The sequence below is a fragment of the Euphorbia lathyris genome, chromosome 9 (assembly GCF_963576675.1).
Source record: "Euphorbia lathyris chromosome 9, ddEupLath1.1, whole genome shotgun sequence".
NCBI classification, from domain to species: domain Eukaryota; kingdom Viridiplantae; phylum Streptophyta; class Magnoliopsida; order Malpighiales; family Euphorbiaceae; genus Euphorbia; species Euphorbia lathyris.
The window spans coordinates 46,505,897-46,524,983 of record NC_088918.1 but is presented as its reverse complement, the minus strand read 5'-3'; the positions used below and the strand labels follow the sequence as shown (position 1 = coordinate 46,524,983).

Below are 19,087 nucleotides of genomic sequence, written 5' to 3'. Positions count from 1 at the left end.
TACGCCATTTAGTGGAGGCTGATACTTGTAGTAGATTGAGAGTTCAGGCTGAAACTACCTGCCATGCTCTTAGAGATTGTGTGAAGAGCAAAAATGTGTGGAGGGAAATTCTTCCGGGCCATTTGCTACCAAATTTCTTGGCCTATCCTGGTCATGATTGGTTTATAGATGGAGTTAAGGGTTTGTTATTGCCTGAGCTGGAGCATGGTGCTATTCTCTTTACCGTTGTCTGTCACCAGCTTTGGCAGTGGAGGAATGCTGATATTTTTGGAGAATGAGCAATTAACTTTCCTAATTTACTTGCCTTTTTCTCTAAAAAAAATAATACTATTATTAAGAGCTTTAAGGAGGAGAGTTTATCTAATACTAGCCAGAGGAATGTGGTTCATTTATTGGGTTGGAGTAGACCTGGTGAAAGGACATTGAAGTTAAATACTTATGGCTCCTGTCTGTCGGATGGCAGGATTGCGGCTGGTGGGGTCTTGAGAGACGCGGGTGGTGCTTGGGTGTCTGGCTTTGCTCAGAACCTAGGAGTGGGATCTTCCTTCACTGCTAAGCTCTGGGGAATCTTCTCTGGGCTTAGGCTCGCCAAAAGTCTGGGTTTAAAAAGTCTACTCCCGGAATTTGACAACTTAGAAGCAGTTAAAAATATCTCTGAAAATAAAGCTTTATGTTTGAGCAGCCAAAATTTAGTAAAAGGGATCAAAATATTAACTTTGGACATGTATTCAGGGAGCAGAACAGGGTTGCTGACCGCCTTGCTGCTGAGGGCCATGTGAGGATGTTAGGAGTCTCTACATTCTCGTCGCCTCCGGACTTCCTTTTTTCTATGCTTTCTGATGATCGAGTTGGGGTCACTATGCCATTTTCCCTTTCACATGACACAAGATACATGACAGGCATTTGTTTTCGTGTCGTCTGAATATTTTTCGTGACAATATTTTAACTGTATGTCATCTTAAGGCGAAATAAAAAATGCGCTCGATTCTCAGATGACATTACGATTACAGAATCCTAGCATCCAAAGAAAACGTGCATTTTCGTTAAATTTGATGCGCTCAACAGATGACACTTCTAATAAATGAATGTCATTGTATGCCGAAAACAAAAAAGCGGCAAATGAAATTTCACTTATGCGGCCATACCAAATTTTAGGCGCTCTATATCATTTTGACTGAAATTTCAGCTGATATATAAACCCTCTCTCAATCCCAAACCCCAGTTTAGGTTACGCAAGCTTCATCCCTCTCATCCCTCTCATCTCTCTCTATCTCCATGGTTGATTTGAACATGCAATCACTGGGTGAGCTCGAAACACGGTACTGGTAAGCCATATTTTCTTCGTTCCTAGATGTATCATTGTTCCTTACTCTATCTTTTCCTCATCCGATTTACTTTTGTGTATGTCGATTTCAGTAGCTGGTATAAGGATCTTGTGATTTTCAGACCTATCATTGAAAGGTTTAGATCTCTCGCTTAGCTACACTGATTTTATTGTATTTAGATTCACTGCTGTAAAGCTTGGGTCTTTATCTTTTTTAATCTAGGGCAAGATAGTGCCTGATACAGTAGATGGTATGAACTCATCTGATTCCTTTTTATTTGAACACTATTTGCAGGGATAGTAAGAATGCTTCAGTACATGGAAAGGCTGACTGAAGAGATTGTCAATCGGTTAATGCCTTTAGCATATGGGAAGATTTCTTTAACTTACTGAATATATGTTAATGTTATGTTGGTTTGAACTGATTGGTCATGCCTTTAGAAGTGATTGTGTATGTTTGATGTACTGTTTTGGAACCTAGAACTCATTGATTTAGGAAACTAGCCTGATTTAGTATATATATTGTTATGTGGGTTTGAACTGAACGATTACATATATGTATGATGTTTTGGGTGATGATGAAATGATTGGTATGGACTGATTGGTATGAACTGATTGGTTAGATATAACTGTTTAGGAAGCTAGGACTCATAGAGTTTATGTATGAATGATCATTAAGCATGTGGCTGATTAGGCATACTCTAAAGCTTTGAATGTTCATTGAGATTGGCACTACTCTTACACCTATGATTTATACTACTAGAAGTGATTGAGTATGTGTATGTGTATGAAACATGCTTATGTATGATGTTCTGTTGATGTTTATGTTTGAGGTTCTGTATGAGTATGTGTACGATTGTTCATTTGGGTATGTAGCTTATTAATCATGCATCAAGTATTAGAGGAACATTGTAAAAGGGTCATTAAGCATGTGGCCGATTAGGCATACTCTAAAGCTTTGAATGTTCATTAAGATTGACACTACTCTTACACATATGAGTTATACTGCTAGAAGTGATTGAGTATGTGTATGTGTATGAAACATGATTATGTATGATGTTCTGTTGATGTTTATGTTTGAGGTTCAGTATGAGTATGCGTACGATTGTTCATTTGGGCATGTAGCTTATTAATCATGCATCAAGTATTAGAGGAACATTGTAAAAGGATCATTAAGCATGTGGCTAATTAGGCATACTCTAAAGCTTTGAATGTTCATTGAGATTGGCACTACTCTTACACCTATGAGTTATACTGCTAGAAGTGATTGAGTATGTGTATGTGTATGAAACATGATTATGTATGATGTTCTGTTGATGTTTATGTTTGAGGTTCTGTATGAGTATGTGTACGAGGAACATTGTAAAAGGGTCATTGAGCATGCATGAAGCATGTATTAAAAGGTAAATTTAGGCTAATTGCATGTACTGATATGGCTTGCAAATGATAAGATATCACCATACTCTTTTTGAAATTGAACATGACCTATGATGATAAGTAAGGAATAAGTTGTCTTGAATAAGTAAGGAATAGACATGCACGAATAAGTTGTCTACTTGTTATAGCATGTTCACTTGAATATACATGTCTACTTGAATAAGTTGTCTACTTGTTATAGCATGTTAGGCATACTCTTAAAGCTGAAAATGTTATGAACTCAACTGGCTCATTTTTATTTGAAATGATAAGTAAGGATTCTGAATGCAATTCGTTTATGAAGCATGTATGAAGCATGTATTAAAGGGTAAATTTAGGCTAATTGCATGTACTGATATGGCTTGCAAATGATAAGATATATTTTGATTAGATAGAATATACATATACAAACGAACTGAATAACAAGCTCTACATAAAGGGTTATGTATGTGCATTGGCCATTGTTGCTGCGGTATTGCTCAGCAACTGCTTCTTCCTAGGAAATGGCTCCTCACCGTAGGGCTGTAGAAGTAGATCATATATGTGCCACAGACACTACAAAATGCATAGAATAATTAGAACAAAAATATGATGTTGTATGTTTATCAAATGAAATAGATAAATGGTTGCATTATATCGTGGCAGTGGAAACGCGATGGTTATTAAGGATACGGGGAAGATGAATCGACCCCTAAGGAGCCACGTTAGGATGATATATCCTATTTCGGAACCAAAACTGAGAATAAGAGGAGAGATGTATTAGTGTATGTTTTATATAGGTGATTATATCTTACTGATCTGAGTTAATATTACTTTTGCAGGTCAGTTTGGGAAATCCGGATGGTAGCTGATTCTGATTTCAAATACACCCCTTTCATATGGGGTGTATTAGGGGCCTTTCATTCTGATCGACCATTTGAAGAAGTTACCATCGAGAGGACCTGTATGTTATCATCCAAGAAGAATCATTAGAAATACATAGAAGAAACCAGGAACGGTGACAGAACAACTATGGATTGACATACGTACCATTGATGGCCAGAAGCCACTCTGGGTTCTCCATGTACAACTTATTCAAGTCAGCAATTATTTCTTCTGGAGTTTCAATAAGGGGATCCATTGTTGGTAAGTTTTCTGGCTGTTGAAGGTATGATTCTGAATTATGATGCATATATTTATAGTGATATGATTGTGGTAAGTGAAAGGCCATGTTAGGGGAAGGGTCACGTAATTACTACTGAGTTTAGGGTTGTGTGTAATATTAATGACCTGCTTGGCTTTTGCAGATAGCAAGACCTTTGGGATTATAGGCCTGATTATTACTCCAAGATATGGATTGACTTATGAAAGATCTTGGTTATTATTTTTGTGTTTTAATTCAGATATGTATTGGTTATTCAAGATATGGATTGACGTTGGGCACAAATGTAAACATATTATGAGTATTGGTCTCCAATAAAATTGAACCATTGTTATACAAAATTTAATCTTCATATTTTAGAATGTTTCTGTATTCAGGTATAAAAACCAGAAATTCAAACGAATAAGAAGGCATAAAGTGACATTTTAATTTTTAAAAATGTCATCTAAACAGCAATAAAAAGACATTAAAAAAAATGTTTCTGTCATATGAAAAAAACTCCTTTGACATGGTTGATTAAGACTTGTGCCATCTAAACAGGCTATAACGGCAGAATTTATTATACAAACTGTCATCTCAAATTAAATATGTCAATTTCCCACACGCTAACCTGGCGGTTTTAATTGTCAGAATGTCATGTGATGACATTAAAGGTGACGGCAGTAATAAATAAGCTGCATCGTAACAAGGGAAAGATGACAGCAAGAAAATAGGCTAATGTCATGTGTGATGACGAAACATGACAGAACCTGACCGTCGTCTGAAGGTGCAATAGACGGCAGCGAGCCCCGTGACAGATTTATATCTCGCGGGACGACGGTTTTTAACTGTCGTCTGAAGAGGGTTTTGGCGTAGTGGATTAACTTTTCCAAGCTAATCTCGGGTTAGTTTTTTGGGTGTTTTGTTTGTTTTTTCTTACCTTTGCCTACCAAAAAAAAATATAAACTTGTGGTTACACAGTCCCGTAGTTTAACACTTGCTAACATGGATTTGTTATTTGTACATTATACAATTAAAGGATCTGTAAGTCAATTTTTTGGTCAAAAAATACTTGTGATTTAGTTAATTTGTAAAATCAGGTCATATATATGAGGTATTTTGCAAAACAGACTTTTTAATTTCTCTAAATCGGTCCCTTTTGACACATGTCCATGGACCCGGGTACCCGCTCGGCCCATGTCCCTTGGACCGGGCTTGGACAATGAAAATTGATCATAGGCCCAAGCCAGCTAAAGTCTGTCTATTTTTTGGGCGGACTTAGGATTGAGAAAAATAGCATGGCCTGGTCCAGTCTAACCTGCCTATTAATATTAATTATTAATTTATATATTTATATATTAAATATTTAATTTTAAGTATAAATTTTATTTTTTATAATTAAAAAAAATATATATATTTTTAGATGGGTTTATATGGGTTAGGCTTGAGATTTGATTTTTAAACCCGAGCCTGTCTAAATTAATAGTGGGTTGAACTGGGCTTGGACTGGGCATTTTTACATGAAAGCCCAGTAGACCCGTCCCAGCCCAACCTACGAATATGTCTACTTTTGAGTAAGTAGCGATAATAACAATTTTAATGAATAGTACAATTTCCAAATGCTTCATTCTCTATAAATTGTTCGAAAAAGTGTAATCTTTTTTTTTTTTTTTTTGTCTCAAATTAATTAAATTTTATTTATAAAAAAAATAGAGTAGGAACAAAATTAGTGATTTATGGATTCTAAAATGTTGGAGCGGCTTTGGTTTCACCCAAAGATCCTTCACAATTGCCATCAAATTATATAGTTGGTATTTAAGAATTAAAACACCAAGTAACTCTAATGAATAATTATAATTATTACTTTATGTGATTCATATTTGTTAAAGAAATAAGATTTTTCTTGTTTCATGTTATTCGTTACTTTAGATTTTTCATGTAAATTTTTTCTATCTTACCACTGTTAATGAGTGTAACATTAATTACTATTTTTATTATTTTAAGTTTTCAAAGTATGATAAGTGATGTAATTTAATGAATATTACAGACAATGATGATTATTGATAAAGAGAGATATATGGCATTTTAGTTTATTTAATATAAATTTAATGCAAATCAATTATTTCTTTAATGTGTGTGATTTGGCCAAATGTAACAAATAATATGAACCAAAATGGGGTAATTGTAGCCGAGCTTAAGGTGATCAATACAAGTTTGAGGTTTGTTTAAGTTGTTAGAGTGGTCTCGGTTGGGCTACTTGTCTCTTCTTTCTCTTGAGAGTCTCCTACATTTACAATTTTTGAGACGCGAAAGATTGCAAGATTTTGATCACCTATAACAATTTTAAAAATCAAATATCAAAAATTGAAATAATAAGAGATAACAAGTTTCTATAAAAAAAAAAAAAAATTAGAATAAGATATAAATTTAGTTGTATCATATTTTTTTAAAGAAAACTTCACGCATAAAATAATATTAATTTTAAAATTAACAGTGCAATTTTAAATCTCACTTGCAAAAGATAAAAAAAAATTCATGTGCAATTCTACATTATAGCGATTATCGAACTTTCAGTGTTTTACCACTCAATAACATTTAAACGTGCACATATTTTATTAATAAAAAAATTCATATTTCATTATTAACCTTGAAATTAGAAATGTAAAAATTAGTTATGATCCATTAAACAACATGCGTAACCTACAATTAAATGAATTAGGTTTGACCCATAAATTATATGGGCATAAACAAATCGAAAATTAACTCATATAATAATCGGATTAGGTACCGAGTTAGTGTGTTGACCTGTTTAACCTATTTAAATTTAAAGTAATGTTTTAAAAATCGGACCAGAACTTAAACTGAATTCATAATTAGGTCAATGATCAATAAGTTCAACCAGTTGACTCGGATTGGTTAAATCGAATAACTCCAATATATATATATATATATATATATATATATATAATTTAAATTATAAAATTGACTAGACTTTTAAAATTTATTTTGTGTATATTTAAAATTTAAATACTACATAACTTGTTTATATTACAATGATAAATTAAATTTTAATGATATTTATCAAACTATAAAAAATACTAAATAATATTTTAAAATTTTATGTTAAAATATTGGTATTAATATGTGATACGGTATCGTCTGACTGTGCCTTAAGTTAATGGGTTTCAGCTGTATCTCGAAGCCAGCATTTGGGTCCGGTCTAATTAAGGCTCGTGAACATGCTTCTCTTCGGCCAAAGACTAACCTTCGGTTGCTTGACATCTCTTTAGGAGCTGCCTAGGATGATACATGGACCAATGATCATGCTAGATTCTAAAGACATGCTCCCCAAGATCACATGTATTTCGGAACGAAAATATAAGGTCCGAAGACCGATTAAACGTCGTCACATGTACAGGTACACACTATTTTACCTATAAATAGCTTAAGAATCAACAGTTACAGGTACATCACTTCTTAAGTCAATTCCTTAGTTCATTGCTCTAAGTTGGTCTAATATTTCCTCAAATATTCACTAACTTTAGCATCAAAGAGGGTTTGCCAGAACTCCGGCTCCCTTTTCTGACAACTGTTGTTATTCAAGTCACCGGAGTACATTGGAAGAGAAGATTTCAGAAAGATAGACATCATTTGGTGCGGTGAGCATGGATCGCTTTTCGTAAAAATATGGTTCAATTGTTAATCCCGTAATTCAACCTACGATGCAACCTATAGTTCAACCGGTGATTCAGCTTAATCAACAGGCTGAAGATATCCCTAGTACTGCAGCCGCATTTCATTGTGGCCTGGTTGATTCCCGCAATCATCCACTTTCACCACTGATAGTTACACCAACTTTAGACCAAAGAATTGATCCTTGTTTAGTGTCATTGGATCCTAAGCAGCACAGTTTTATGGACGGGCTAATCAGACAGCTAATATATAACATGGGATCCGTTCAAGAGTCCATAAACATCCTTCGAGCGGAGCATGCTACACAAATGAAGGTTATACGTCTGGAGCTGAAGAAGGCAGAGGACGATGGGAGATATGGTGACAGAAAGGGGTCACTTGCTTGTTCTACGGGACATCATGTTGCACAAACATATCCAAGGAAGCGAGGATTTTCTGAGGAGTCTCAAACTGAGATGCTTAGAGGAAGATCTAAAGAAATACTAAAAGCCCTTCACATTGAAGGCGTCATCATTCACCTTTGCCTAGCAGGCATGTTCCGAACCAGGAAGGATCCATATCCCAAAAGTGACCTAGGAGCATTCATCATGATTCCACTGAATCCCTGATTCATTGTTACGAAGCCCATAAGAAAAAGTTGGAGGTTTCTATATCTCCTGAATATTGTATCGTAAGCAACCGAAGCTGAATGAAAATGAGTCTTTCTTAAAGGAGGAACTCTATAATCTCATGAAGAGTGAACTTCGGAACGTGATAAGGGACAAAGGGCTAGAGTCCAAGATGCTAGAGACCACATAGTCGATTGATGCCAAGGGGTTTCAAGTATCCTCCACTCAAAGATTACAATGGTATGATAGATCCAACCTTACACGTGAAGAAATTTTCTAAAAGCTCTACAAACTACAACGACAACTGATGCAGTCATGTGTCATTTATTTTTAACGACACTAAGAGATTCAGTTGCTTACTGGTATGACCAACTTTTGTCAGGCTCTATTAGATCTTTCAAGCAAATGTCTAAAGAGTTTGCAAATCATTTTATCACTTCTATTCCTGAGAGTAAGACAAGGCAAGATCTTAATTATCAAGTGTTATGCCTAGGGAATATTTGAAAGAGTGGGTTGAACAATTCCAAAGAGTGGCTATCCAGATCGAACATCTGAATGTTGATGGGGCGATGGAAGCTATGGTAAGTAATTTCCACAAAGATTTGTCCAATGAGCTTACCACCTAAAGACCAAATAACTTTCTTGATTTGATGAGGAGAACCCGTGATTTTGTTAAATGGGATAGCCACAAGTTGAATCCCTTGCTCAAAGAGATGTTGAGTTCGGTTCATCAACCGAAGGAATCCAAAGGCGACAACAGTAGAGAGGATAATAAACAATCTTAAAGAGCACTTAGATCGAAATTATACCCCTCTAAACTCTCCTAGAAAAGAAATCATCTACTGGTGGAATCAAACAGACAGCATATTCAATATCCCTGAAGCTGAAATCTTCTAGTCGAAGACATAACAGTTAGTACTGTGAATTTCATAAAACTGAAAGTCATGATACGGAAGATTGTAGACAGTTGACTTCAGAGTTGAATAAAATGGCAGAAGCGGGAAAGTTAGACAAATTTTTGAAGAATGCCATTAAGTCAAAAAGATTCAAAAGGAAAGCAACATGAAGAAATGGCTCCACATTAAGTCATTAATGTGATTCCTGGAGGGCCCAAAGAGGATCGTTCAGTAAAGTGAAGAAGAATTCATAAAGACCAAGATAGAATTGCCCAAAGATGGGGCAGACATTAGAGTTTTTGTACAAGGACCCGATGGAATCAAGCTTCGATATGCGGCGACTTTGGACTTTGTTGCATCCAACAACGTTGCCGAATGTGAAGCATCATTGCAAGAACTCTGAATCCTTAACGTCATAGGGCTAAACAAAGCTATTCTAAAAAATGACTCTCAACTTGTGGTTTGTCAATTGATTGAGAATTTTGAAGCTCGCACTGAAGTAATGAAAAAATACTTGGCCATGGTCAAAATATTTTTACAAGAGGGGAAATCTGAAGGTCGAAGCCTAAAACTTGAAATGCAGTCTCGTTATGAAAGTTTTACCAGTAAACCTACTCTTTGGTAGTATGTAATTTTTCATTTAGAAACCTACCTTTCGGTAGTCCAACTTTTGTAAATCAAGCCTTTTCAAGCAGTAGAAAGCAATCAAGTACAATTCCTTTATTTTGATATCTTCTTTAGAATCCTTTCTGATTAAAGACTGATCATATGCATACTAAAAGGATTATAGTCACAATCATTAAGTCGAAACATTCTAAAAAGACATCACATCTTGTCTAAACATCCACATAATCGAATAAAACAAGTAAATCATTGACGCCCTAAGCCGCTTGAAGGGAAATGTGGTCATGTATCCTTGACATCACAATCATTAAGTACTTTTCGGCATCTGTGGTCATGTATCATGCTGAGCTTAAAGAGTTTTAAGTGTGTGAAGATGTTTTCGGGTAGTTTCATTGTTATCCTGAATAATGATCTCCAAATCCTTGACGCCCTAAGCCGCTTGAAGGGAAATTTTCTCTTGCCGTTTTGCTTCGATCACAACATCACGTGACTTAGCAACTTCATTTTGAGCTGCAGTCGGTTGGCTCCTTACTTTTTCCAGTTCTTTCAAAGCCTCGACAGTTATCGAACTTTGGTTAGCCAACGTCTCTTGTTGCTTATGATATTTGACTGCTAAAATTTTCTATTGCTCAACCAATAGAGTAGTCGAGGACAAGTCCTGAAAAGCATAAAAAGCTTCGGTTAAAGAGCAAACTGATAAATCAAAGAGAGAGAATCAGCACAAGGAGTCAAACTTACTGAAACTTTTCTTTCGAGAGTTTCTCAATCGGCTTCATAGGCGTTCAAATGGTTGAAATATTCGGCATCACTGTTAGTCGAGCACTTCGATTATACCGGGGATTTGAAGTGATAAACGATCCCCGAAGATATCTACCCATAACTACACAATCAAAGTAAAAGTTAAAAAGATGAAACACAAATTTAAAATGCTAAAATCAAATGCGGCAGTTGGTTATACCTCTAGCCTGTCATATTTGGCAAATTTTTCCAATATTTCCGAGTCAACAACTTCGGTAACCTGGTGATGACTTGTGGAGAATTTCCGATCAGCTTCCGTCCCTGTGGGGGCATCATTGGGTTCGACGGGGGGAAGCTCTGATGCCAAAGTCAGTATAAAGTATGGAAGAGTAAACTGAATTGACAAAGTAGGGTTTCTAGGATTGTGTGAATGTGTACCTTGATAGCTTGAGATGCAAGCTATATATAGTCGTGAAGTTGTAACCTTTAGTAACTAGAAAGTCTCCATTAATGCTTCATTAATAGAGGTTACTGGTTTCCTTTAGGTATGTCCGTTAGCTCATTAATAGCTCATTAATGGCCTTTATTGCGAAATCGGCTCCGCTGCTCAGCTGGCGAACCGAGGGGCCATGGCGGATCTCCACATAGGTTTGACTGCGGATCTCACATGGCGGAGTCTTGGTGATCCGCCTGTCGGATCTCCTCGCTTGATACGCCATAGCATTCCGGTATTTAGGTGGCTGATCTAGGCGAATATCTCCTTTGATCCTTTGGATAATATCCCAATGTTATCACCTGGTTTACAATTTCTGGATTCACTCCAAGAGGCAGGGAATATCTTTGATTGGCTCTCATTCGGGCTCTTTCCTCTCTGTATTCCTTCAGCTTCTTCGCGACAGGTTTTTGTAGATCGGTCACTTCAATTAACTTGGGACGTTTACATGCAAAATAAGAATCCTCCGCGACAAGAATTTCTATTCTCTTCAGGCGGGAGTTCTTGGAAAGCTATTGGTTCATTTCTTCTCGGCGTATTTCCCGTTTGGTATCAGATATATCTGAATCTGAGTAGGAAGTGTAATCCATTGTGCTAGAAGCCTTTTTTTTAAGTCTTCTCTTCGGTTTAACCTGCTCCTCCTCTAGACCCTATGAGATTTCACTCGTGTTCATTTTTAGCAAAGGCCTCAAGCGAAGAAAGGACTGTATAAACTACATTTTCGCTTTGGAGGTTAGGATCATCAGCAAACTCTCCAGTGGAAATGAGGCATACCTTTAGGAGAGATGGTCATCTCTACTAGTGGGGTGGTTGAGCAGAAAGGTATTGTTTCGGTCCTCTTAGTTGAGACTGGCGGAGGAGTTGTTGAGTGAGGGACCGGAATGGAAGCATCAGCAGACAAATTCTCTAAGTTCGTCTGTGCTTCCGGAGTTTCTTAAGCTTGAGGAGTTGTTGATAGTTGTTTATTCGGTATGATAGATGGTTGGCTTTTGGTAGAAGCATTCGGCACATCTCTAGAGGAGCTTTCAACTTCAACTACTTTCTTACTCGCCGAGCCTTCGATGGAGTTTTTTTGCTGCGGCTTTATCTTTTTTCAGCTTCTTTATGCGGGCTACCATTTCGTCGCAAATAGAAGACATGATCAGAATTACATGCATCAAGAAAGAGAAAAAGTATAAATTCAAAGAACGAAAGTAAATCTACCTTTTATAGCTTTAAATTGGGTAGACATATGCAATTCCACTAGTTTTGCTAAAGAATCTGGTGTATCCTTCAATTCAGATAACTCTTATCATATCCTGATATTCCCGTTTAAGGTTGTATGAGCTGATACGTTCGGCATTCACTATTTCTTCAGGGCTTAACGCTCTAGCATGCTTCCACGAAAACTCTTCCTTCAGGTTTGCATTCCATTCAAATGGAAACCCCCGAACATATGTATTGTTTGGGTCAGCTCCATTCGACTCTATCCAAAACCATTTTGGTTTGAAATCTCTAATACTTTGAATTTTCTTCATCAAAAATGGTCGCCTTTGGCCACTGAGAGTCCAGTAAACCATATTTTCATCTGTTTTCTTCGTCAAATGCCAGAAGTAGTGGGCAGAGAACCACTTTCTCAACATCGTCAACATCAGTTGTGGCTGGTTGTTTATTAACGCAAACCTTCTTGGTTCCATTTTTAGATGACGAAGGAGCCATTGAAGTACAAAAAAGAAAGAAACTTAAATGAAAAAGAAGAAAGCACAAAAACTTACAGTTTTCGACAATGGTGGAAATCGCAAAAGTAAGAAGCAAAGAAGATGAAGATGTGGTCTTTTTCTTCAATTATGGAAGGATGAGGAAAAAGGAAGCGTTTTCAACTTTATTATTCTTAGAACAAATGAAGCATGTTAATAATAATTGTTGATATAAAAGAAGATGGCTAATTAATGATTTTAGGATGACGTCATGAGTGTCAGGCGTGTTTATTCAACATTCTGATCGATGAAACTCTAAAGGATTTCATTATGAGATTAAGGGGGACATCTAATACGATATCGTGTGAATGGGCCTTAAGTCAATAGGTTTCAGATATATCTTGAAGCCAGCATTTCGGCCCAGTCTCATTAAGGCCCATGAACATGCTTCTCTTCGGCCAAAGACTAACCTTCGGTTGCTTAACATCTCTTCGGAAGCTGCCTAGGATCACACGTGGACCAATGATCACGCTGGATTCCAAAGGCACGCTCCCCAAGTCCACATGTATTTCGGAACAGAAATATAGGGTCCGAAGACCAATTAAATGTCGTCACGTGTCCAAGTACACACTATTTTGTCTATAAATAGCTTGAGAATCAGCAATTACAGGTACATCACTTCTTAACTCAATTCCTTACTTTATTGCTCTAAGTTGGGCTAATATTTCCTCAAATATTCACTGACTTTAGTATCGGGGAGGGTTTGCCAGAACTCCGAGCCCATTTTCTGACAATTGTTGTTATCTCAGGTCACCAGAGTACAGTTCGAAAAGAGGATTTCAGAAAGATAGACATCAATATGTAAATATATAGTGTTGCTATTAATCAGAAGTAAAAACTCAGTTTAGTGGTAAGATGTGTACAATAGTAGTGGGTGGCTCAAATTTGAATCCTACCTTTTACATATTATAAAATCCAAATTTACCCTTATCATTTTTGGAGTGGAAAAGTGTAAACGTAAAACTAAAAAATAGAAAAAATTAAAAAACATGAAAAGAAGAAAAAACCGAAAAAATATGAAATATCAAGAAAATATGAAATAGAAAAAGAAAAAATCTGAAAATGTTGAATAACATAAAAAAAAAATTGAAAATTGAAAAAAAACGTGAAATTAGAAAATAAAATTCGAAAATGTGAAAAAAAATATGAAAAGCCCGAAAAAGATAAGTGTATAAAAAAGGAAAAAAAACATCATTAGGCCCCTGATCTTTCATTTTTTGGTTCATTAAGCTTCTGATCATTTATTTTCGGTCTCATTAAGCCCTTTATGATAAAAAAATAATAATTTTGAACATAAAATTCGGTTAACATACTGTTATTCATTGCATTTGCATTCGAAATTTGTATTTTTTTTCACTGTTTCAAAGCAGTTTTAGATGTATAATGTGGCTATAGAAAAATTGTAAAAGCCTTAATTCAAACTGTAAAAAATATATTTTTTAATAGTTTCAAATACAGATGAAATTAATAACGTATTTTTAACATAATTAGATGTATATAACTTACTAATTTGGTCATAAAAGGTTTAATTGGACCAAAAATAAATGATCAGGGGTTTAATAGATCCAAATAAATGATGAGAGGTTTAATGAACCAAAAAATGAAAGATCGACAGGCTAATGATGCTTTTTGCCTAAAAAAATAGAAAAGTGTTTTATAGAATTTTTTTTAATATTGAGAATTTATGGGCTATTTGAATTTATTCAATTAGTTATTAGATTAACGAGTTAAATTATGTCAATTCGTTTAATAAATAGATAGTATCATATCAAATTATTTATAGAAAATTTATAAAATTGGGTCAAATGGAAGACTCATTTATATATTTAACCCATTTACTCAACCTACAACATATCTAGATTATTTTTGTATGACTTTTCCAAAATACCCCAACTTTTCATCTTCCCCCCTTCTCCTTTCTAGTTACACGAACCCACTGCTCTTCCCCAAATGATTTCAAGATCTTTGATCTTCCTCTCTTCCTTTAAACTGCACAAAATCTACACAATTTCTCCACATCACAGTGTATTTCTCTTCTTCCTCTCTTCATCTCTCGATTCTTCATCTTCCTAATCCTAGAAAACGAAGTCATAGTTCTTCATCTTCATGTTCCTTCTTGTTCATTGGTTTCTTTCTTCTTGTAACCATAAAAAAAATGGTTATTCTACATTATTTTCATCATTTTTCCCAGTTTATCATATTGTTATTGTCGATTTTAAGGGTGAAATGCATGAAAAATGTAAGTATCTACTATTTTCTCTTCGTTTTTTCATAAAATCACTTCGCGTAGTCGATGATTTCGCAAAGATCTGCGATGAGAAAGAGCCTGAAACGTGATGATCTACTTAGTGAATCGATAATTTCGTGAAGTCTGCGAGTAGAAAAGTTCATGATTTCACTCGCAAACTTCACGAAAGCATCGATATGCGATGTAGATCGTCACGTTTCAGACCTCGCAGACTTCGCGAAAGCATCGATTCGCTAAGTAAAATCATTCTCTTCCCTGCACATTTACATTCGCATGCTACGCTAATCCTCATTTCGCGAAGCCAAATCGTCATTTTTTCTACCTAACACGATTAATTTTTTCTGAATGTGGTTGAATACATAACATCCCTTTCTGGAAAGCGGTGTACTGGGTTGTAGAGGAGATGACTTTCCTTCCAGTATAGGGATTAATTTCCCTCAAGATTGGCACATTCACTTTAAAATGATTCGCTAAGAGAGATTGTGTCAATCTTGATGTGCACCATGGGAAACGTCCATCCCAAAAAGTTTGGACTTTCATTTATCATCCCAAAAAGTCTGGACTTCCTGTAAAGAGAGAAATTTCCCTCCAGATTCATCACGTTTACTTTGAAATGATTTGTAAGAAGTTTATTGTGACAATCTTGTTGCAAATTTTGATAATGTTATGATTTTAATGTTAGAATCCATTATTGTTTACTTTTTTTGTTATATACCACTTCGCGAATACTCTTAAAAACAGGTTCAGATTTCTCATAGACGGATTAAAATCATCAACTAAACCAAACAATAGCTTCGCATACGTCGCAAAAGTATCGATTCGCGAAGTCAGACAGGAGGGAGACGGCCGCGCCGTAAAATTACAAACATATTGAGGGTATTTTGGGAAAGTCACACAAAAATAAGGGTCTCCCATTTGACATAATTTTGTAATTTTCCCATTATTTATTAAATAGGTTGTATTTGTAACCGATTGAACTAAAAGCTCGAACTGATAGTTAAGGCCCAATATATTAATCTCCTACACACTCCCACACGCAAATGCTCATTGGGCTTGCAGCGTGCACAACACAGGCTCATTCCGCCATATGTTTTAATTCCACAAATTAATGAGGTTGCCGGGACTCGAACCCTCGACCGTTTGGTCCTAGCGGCTCTGATACCATGTCATGAAACCGATTGAATTAAAAGCTCGAAATGATAATTAAGGCCCAATCGTAGAGTTTTTACTCCTATATTAAACAGGTCGTATCAATTTCAACTCAATCCATTTATGATCTACCAAACTGTTTTGATACTTTTTAATTGAAATTGCTGCATCAGATGGAAAAATGTTAAATTATAAAATATATATGAAAGGTACTACCCCACTCTCTCTCTCACACGGCCAAATTGATACTTTGTCGCGAGATAAGAATAAAAGAGTGAGAAATAGATGCGGTTACCAAATGTGATAAAACTTCCAGAAGAAACAGCAGCAACAACACCAGGATTCAGTCGTTTGTCATCAATGAATGTTCCATTAGTACTGTCTAAATCTGTAACCAGTAGATTTTCTCCTCTCTTTTCAATGCGGGCATGAATTCCAGATACTACCAAATTTAATTGTATACTCCACATCAGTAATTAAAAGATTGGAAATGTGAAGAGAGAAATAAATTAAATACCAGTTGCAACCGGAATCACCAAATCTGCCTTTTCAGGAACTCGACCCACCGTCACCTCACTCTATATATGCATATATATACAATTTTTTAGGTTAATTTACTGAGAATTATGGAATTACTAAGTATTATTAACATAAGCAAATATAATTTTATATACTCACAGCAGCAATTTCAAAAGAATCAGGCAGTTTAACCTTATAGCCTATGTGCCTCCAATCCCCATCACCTATAATAATATATATATAAGTTTCGCTTCATTTAAAAATATAAAATAAAATAATCAACTATTTGAATTAATATTCATAAATTTATCCTTCAAAAGTATCCTCGTTAATTGAGTGTAAAAAATTAAAAATTAAAAATTCAAAAAAGAAAAAGAAAAATGGACTGACCAACAGGTTGAAGAAGCCATCTATGTTGGGGTTGGGTATCAGAAAATGTGGATTCAGAATTAGAAGCAAGTAGAATTCCAAAACTCTTGTGCTTCTTTGGGTTAAGAATTTGAGGGTGAGGGAAAAGAAATTTTGGAGAGTGAAAAGGGGTAGAATTATAAGGAAGAAGAGAGGGTTTATAATGAAAAGTGAGAGGCGATATAGGAAGCTTTGAACTAGAAAGAGATTGTGCTGTTATTTCCATTGCTTCTCTAGATAGTCCGTGATATTGTTGAGGTCTAGGTATTTCTCTTTGTGATTTTTCTTTTTAGGTTTAGCCACAATGTGGAAATATGTGGCTCTCATTTATTGCCGAAACAAGGATGTGGATAACCAAATCTCGATTTCCCAACTCTTTTGCTTCGTCCAATATTTTGTTCTTTTCAATACATCATCAGGGATAAAGGCTATGTTGGTTTTGTTTTTTACAAAGTAAGTTTTACTTTGTGTGTTTTCACTATTAAATTAATTTTATGCTCTATCATTTAATAGTGAAAACAGTAATTATATTAGTAACAGATAAATATCTATCAGAGCGATGGCGAAAACGACGAAGGAGCGGGATAGAGCGATGGTGAAATCGACGGCGGGGCTGGGCGGCGCAGGCGGCCGTTCGACACAGGGAAGGACGGATCGAGCGGCTGGGATGGCTAGGGCGTCGGATCTTGCGCCAGAGGGAGAAGGGGATGAGGGATTGGTCCGGTCTCCTAGGAGGAGGCGGGGGAGCGGGGAGCGGTTGAGAGATCGGTCTACGGAGAGGGGGCGGCCGGTGCACCAGGGGGGTGAGGGGCCGGATCCGGCAGGAGGGATCGGCGGCGATGGAGATTGGGATTCCGCAGGGATTGGGGAAGATCCTGTGGGAGATGGGCTGTTTGGTGATGATCCGCCGGGGTTGCGGAAGCCGGCTCAGGCCGCGCAGGCCGTGCTAGCCGTACAGGCTACGCAGGCCGTGCAAGACACACCAGCGATGCAGATCGCGCAGGCCGCACAAGCCGCGCAGGCCGCGCATGCCGCACTGGCCGCGCAAGCCGTTCGGGCCTCGCAGGACGCGCAAGCCACACTTGCTACGCAGGCCGCGGGAAGGCCGGCTTCGGGCCCTGCTTCCGGGAATTTGGGCATTCTGAGCCCGGGTGTTGGTGCGAATGAGGGATTTATTGCCACAGGGATGCCGGCAGTAACAATGGAAGGCCAAGCAAGGGATCGGGCTATGGCCCCTAGCCCTAGTGTTATCCCGGGCCCGAAGCAAATTACGGATACAATTGATAATCGTGTTTTTAAGAAGGACTGGGGGAATTCTTCCTGGAGAGATAAGGTGTTGGGGGTGGTTGAGGAGGAACCCATGATGGAGGAGGATACTATCGAGGATGAGTCTGAGGATTTCTTTTCCGACTCCGATATTGAGGATGGAGAGCAAGAGGACCCGCTGTGTCCTAAGATCCGTCTTTCCTCTGAAGACAAGCGTGTCCTAAGATCCAAGTGGAAATTGGCATTAATTGTCACTGTTCTTGGGAAAAGGATTAGCTTTAACTACTTTGCCCAGAGGATCCAAGCTCAATGGACAAAGAAAGGGAAGGTTTCCATTACGGACCTGGAGAATGATTACTATGTCATTAGATTTACCAGAGCAGAGGATTTTAATGCAGTTGTTAACGGCGGCCCTTACATCATTTCCAATCATGTATTGGCAATAAGGCCATGGGTTCCAAATTTTAATCCTCATGACTGCTCGGTTAACAGGATCCTTACTTGGGTTAGATTCCCAGGTTTGCCCATTGAATACTACAACGAGAGATTCCTTAATAAAATTGGAGGCCTAGTTGGGAAAGTTCACCACGTAGACAAAACTACCATTGGGGCAGAGAGAGGCAAGTTTGCCAGGGTTTGTATCGATATTGATCTTGCGAAACCTCTTCTGTCTAAATTCTGCATTCAGACTCAGGTCTTTCATATTGAATACGAAGGCATCCACAATATCTGCTTTGAATGTGGCATGTTTGGCCATACTTATGATGGCTGTCCAAAAAGAAGGAAGATGGTTGAGGAGGTGGTGGTGCCTAACATAAGTAGAGCTGAAGAGAATCAAGGTGAAGGGAA

At 37.0% G+C, this 19,087-nt stretch overlaps 1 protein-coding gene across 8 annotated transcripts; it reads right to left on the bottom strand.

Moving 5' to 3' along the window:
- Window positions 1-2,973: 2,973 nt before the first annotated feature.
- On the bottom strand, window positions 2,974-17,266 carry LOC136205461 (uncharacterized). Of its 8 annotated transcripts, none has more exons than XR_010675965.1 (8): window positions 16,955-17,264; window positions 16,724-16,788; window positions 16,563-16,623; window positions 16,341-16,487; window positions 10,858-14,785; window positions 10,640-10,776; window positions 10,420-10,561; window positions 9,827-10,339 (listed from the first exon to the last, which is right to left on the bottom strand). XR_010675965.1 is itself a non-coding variant. In XM_065996062.1 (6 exons), exons 1-5 carry the CDS (start codon window positions 17,196-17,198, stop codon window positions 10,464-10,466), a joined length of 615 nt encoding a protein of 204 aa, XP_065852134.1. In that variant the 5' UTR covers window positions 17,199-17,266; the 3' UTR covers window positions 9,827-10,339; window positions 10,420-10,463. The 8 variants fall into 8 exon arrangements, 4 of the variants coding, with proteins under 4 accessions (XP_065852136.1, XP_065852133.1, XP_065852134.1 ...); XR_010675964.1 differs by having other exon boundaries at window positions 10,640-12,023; window positions 12,116-14,785; XR_010675963.1 differs by having other exon boundaries at window positions 10,640-14,785.
- Window positions 17,267-19,087: the final 1,821 nt, after the last annotated feature.

Coding starts and splice junctions, on each gene's coding strand:
- LOC136205461 (XM_065996061.1), bottom strand. CDS start 17,198: ATGGAAATAACAGCACAATCTCTTTCTAGTTCAAAGCTTCCTATATCG. Junction 16,789..16,954: donor ATGGCTTCTTCAACCTGTTG/GTCAGTCCATTT, acceptor ATATTATTATAG/GTGATGGGGATTGGAGGCAC. Junction 6,193..16,340: donor TGGAAGTTTTATCACATTTG/GTAACCGCATCT, acceptor AAATTGTTATAG/GTGATCAAAATCTTGCAATC.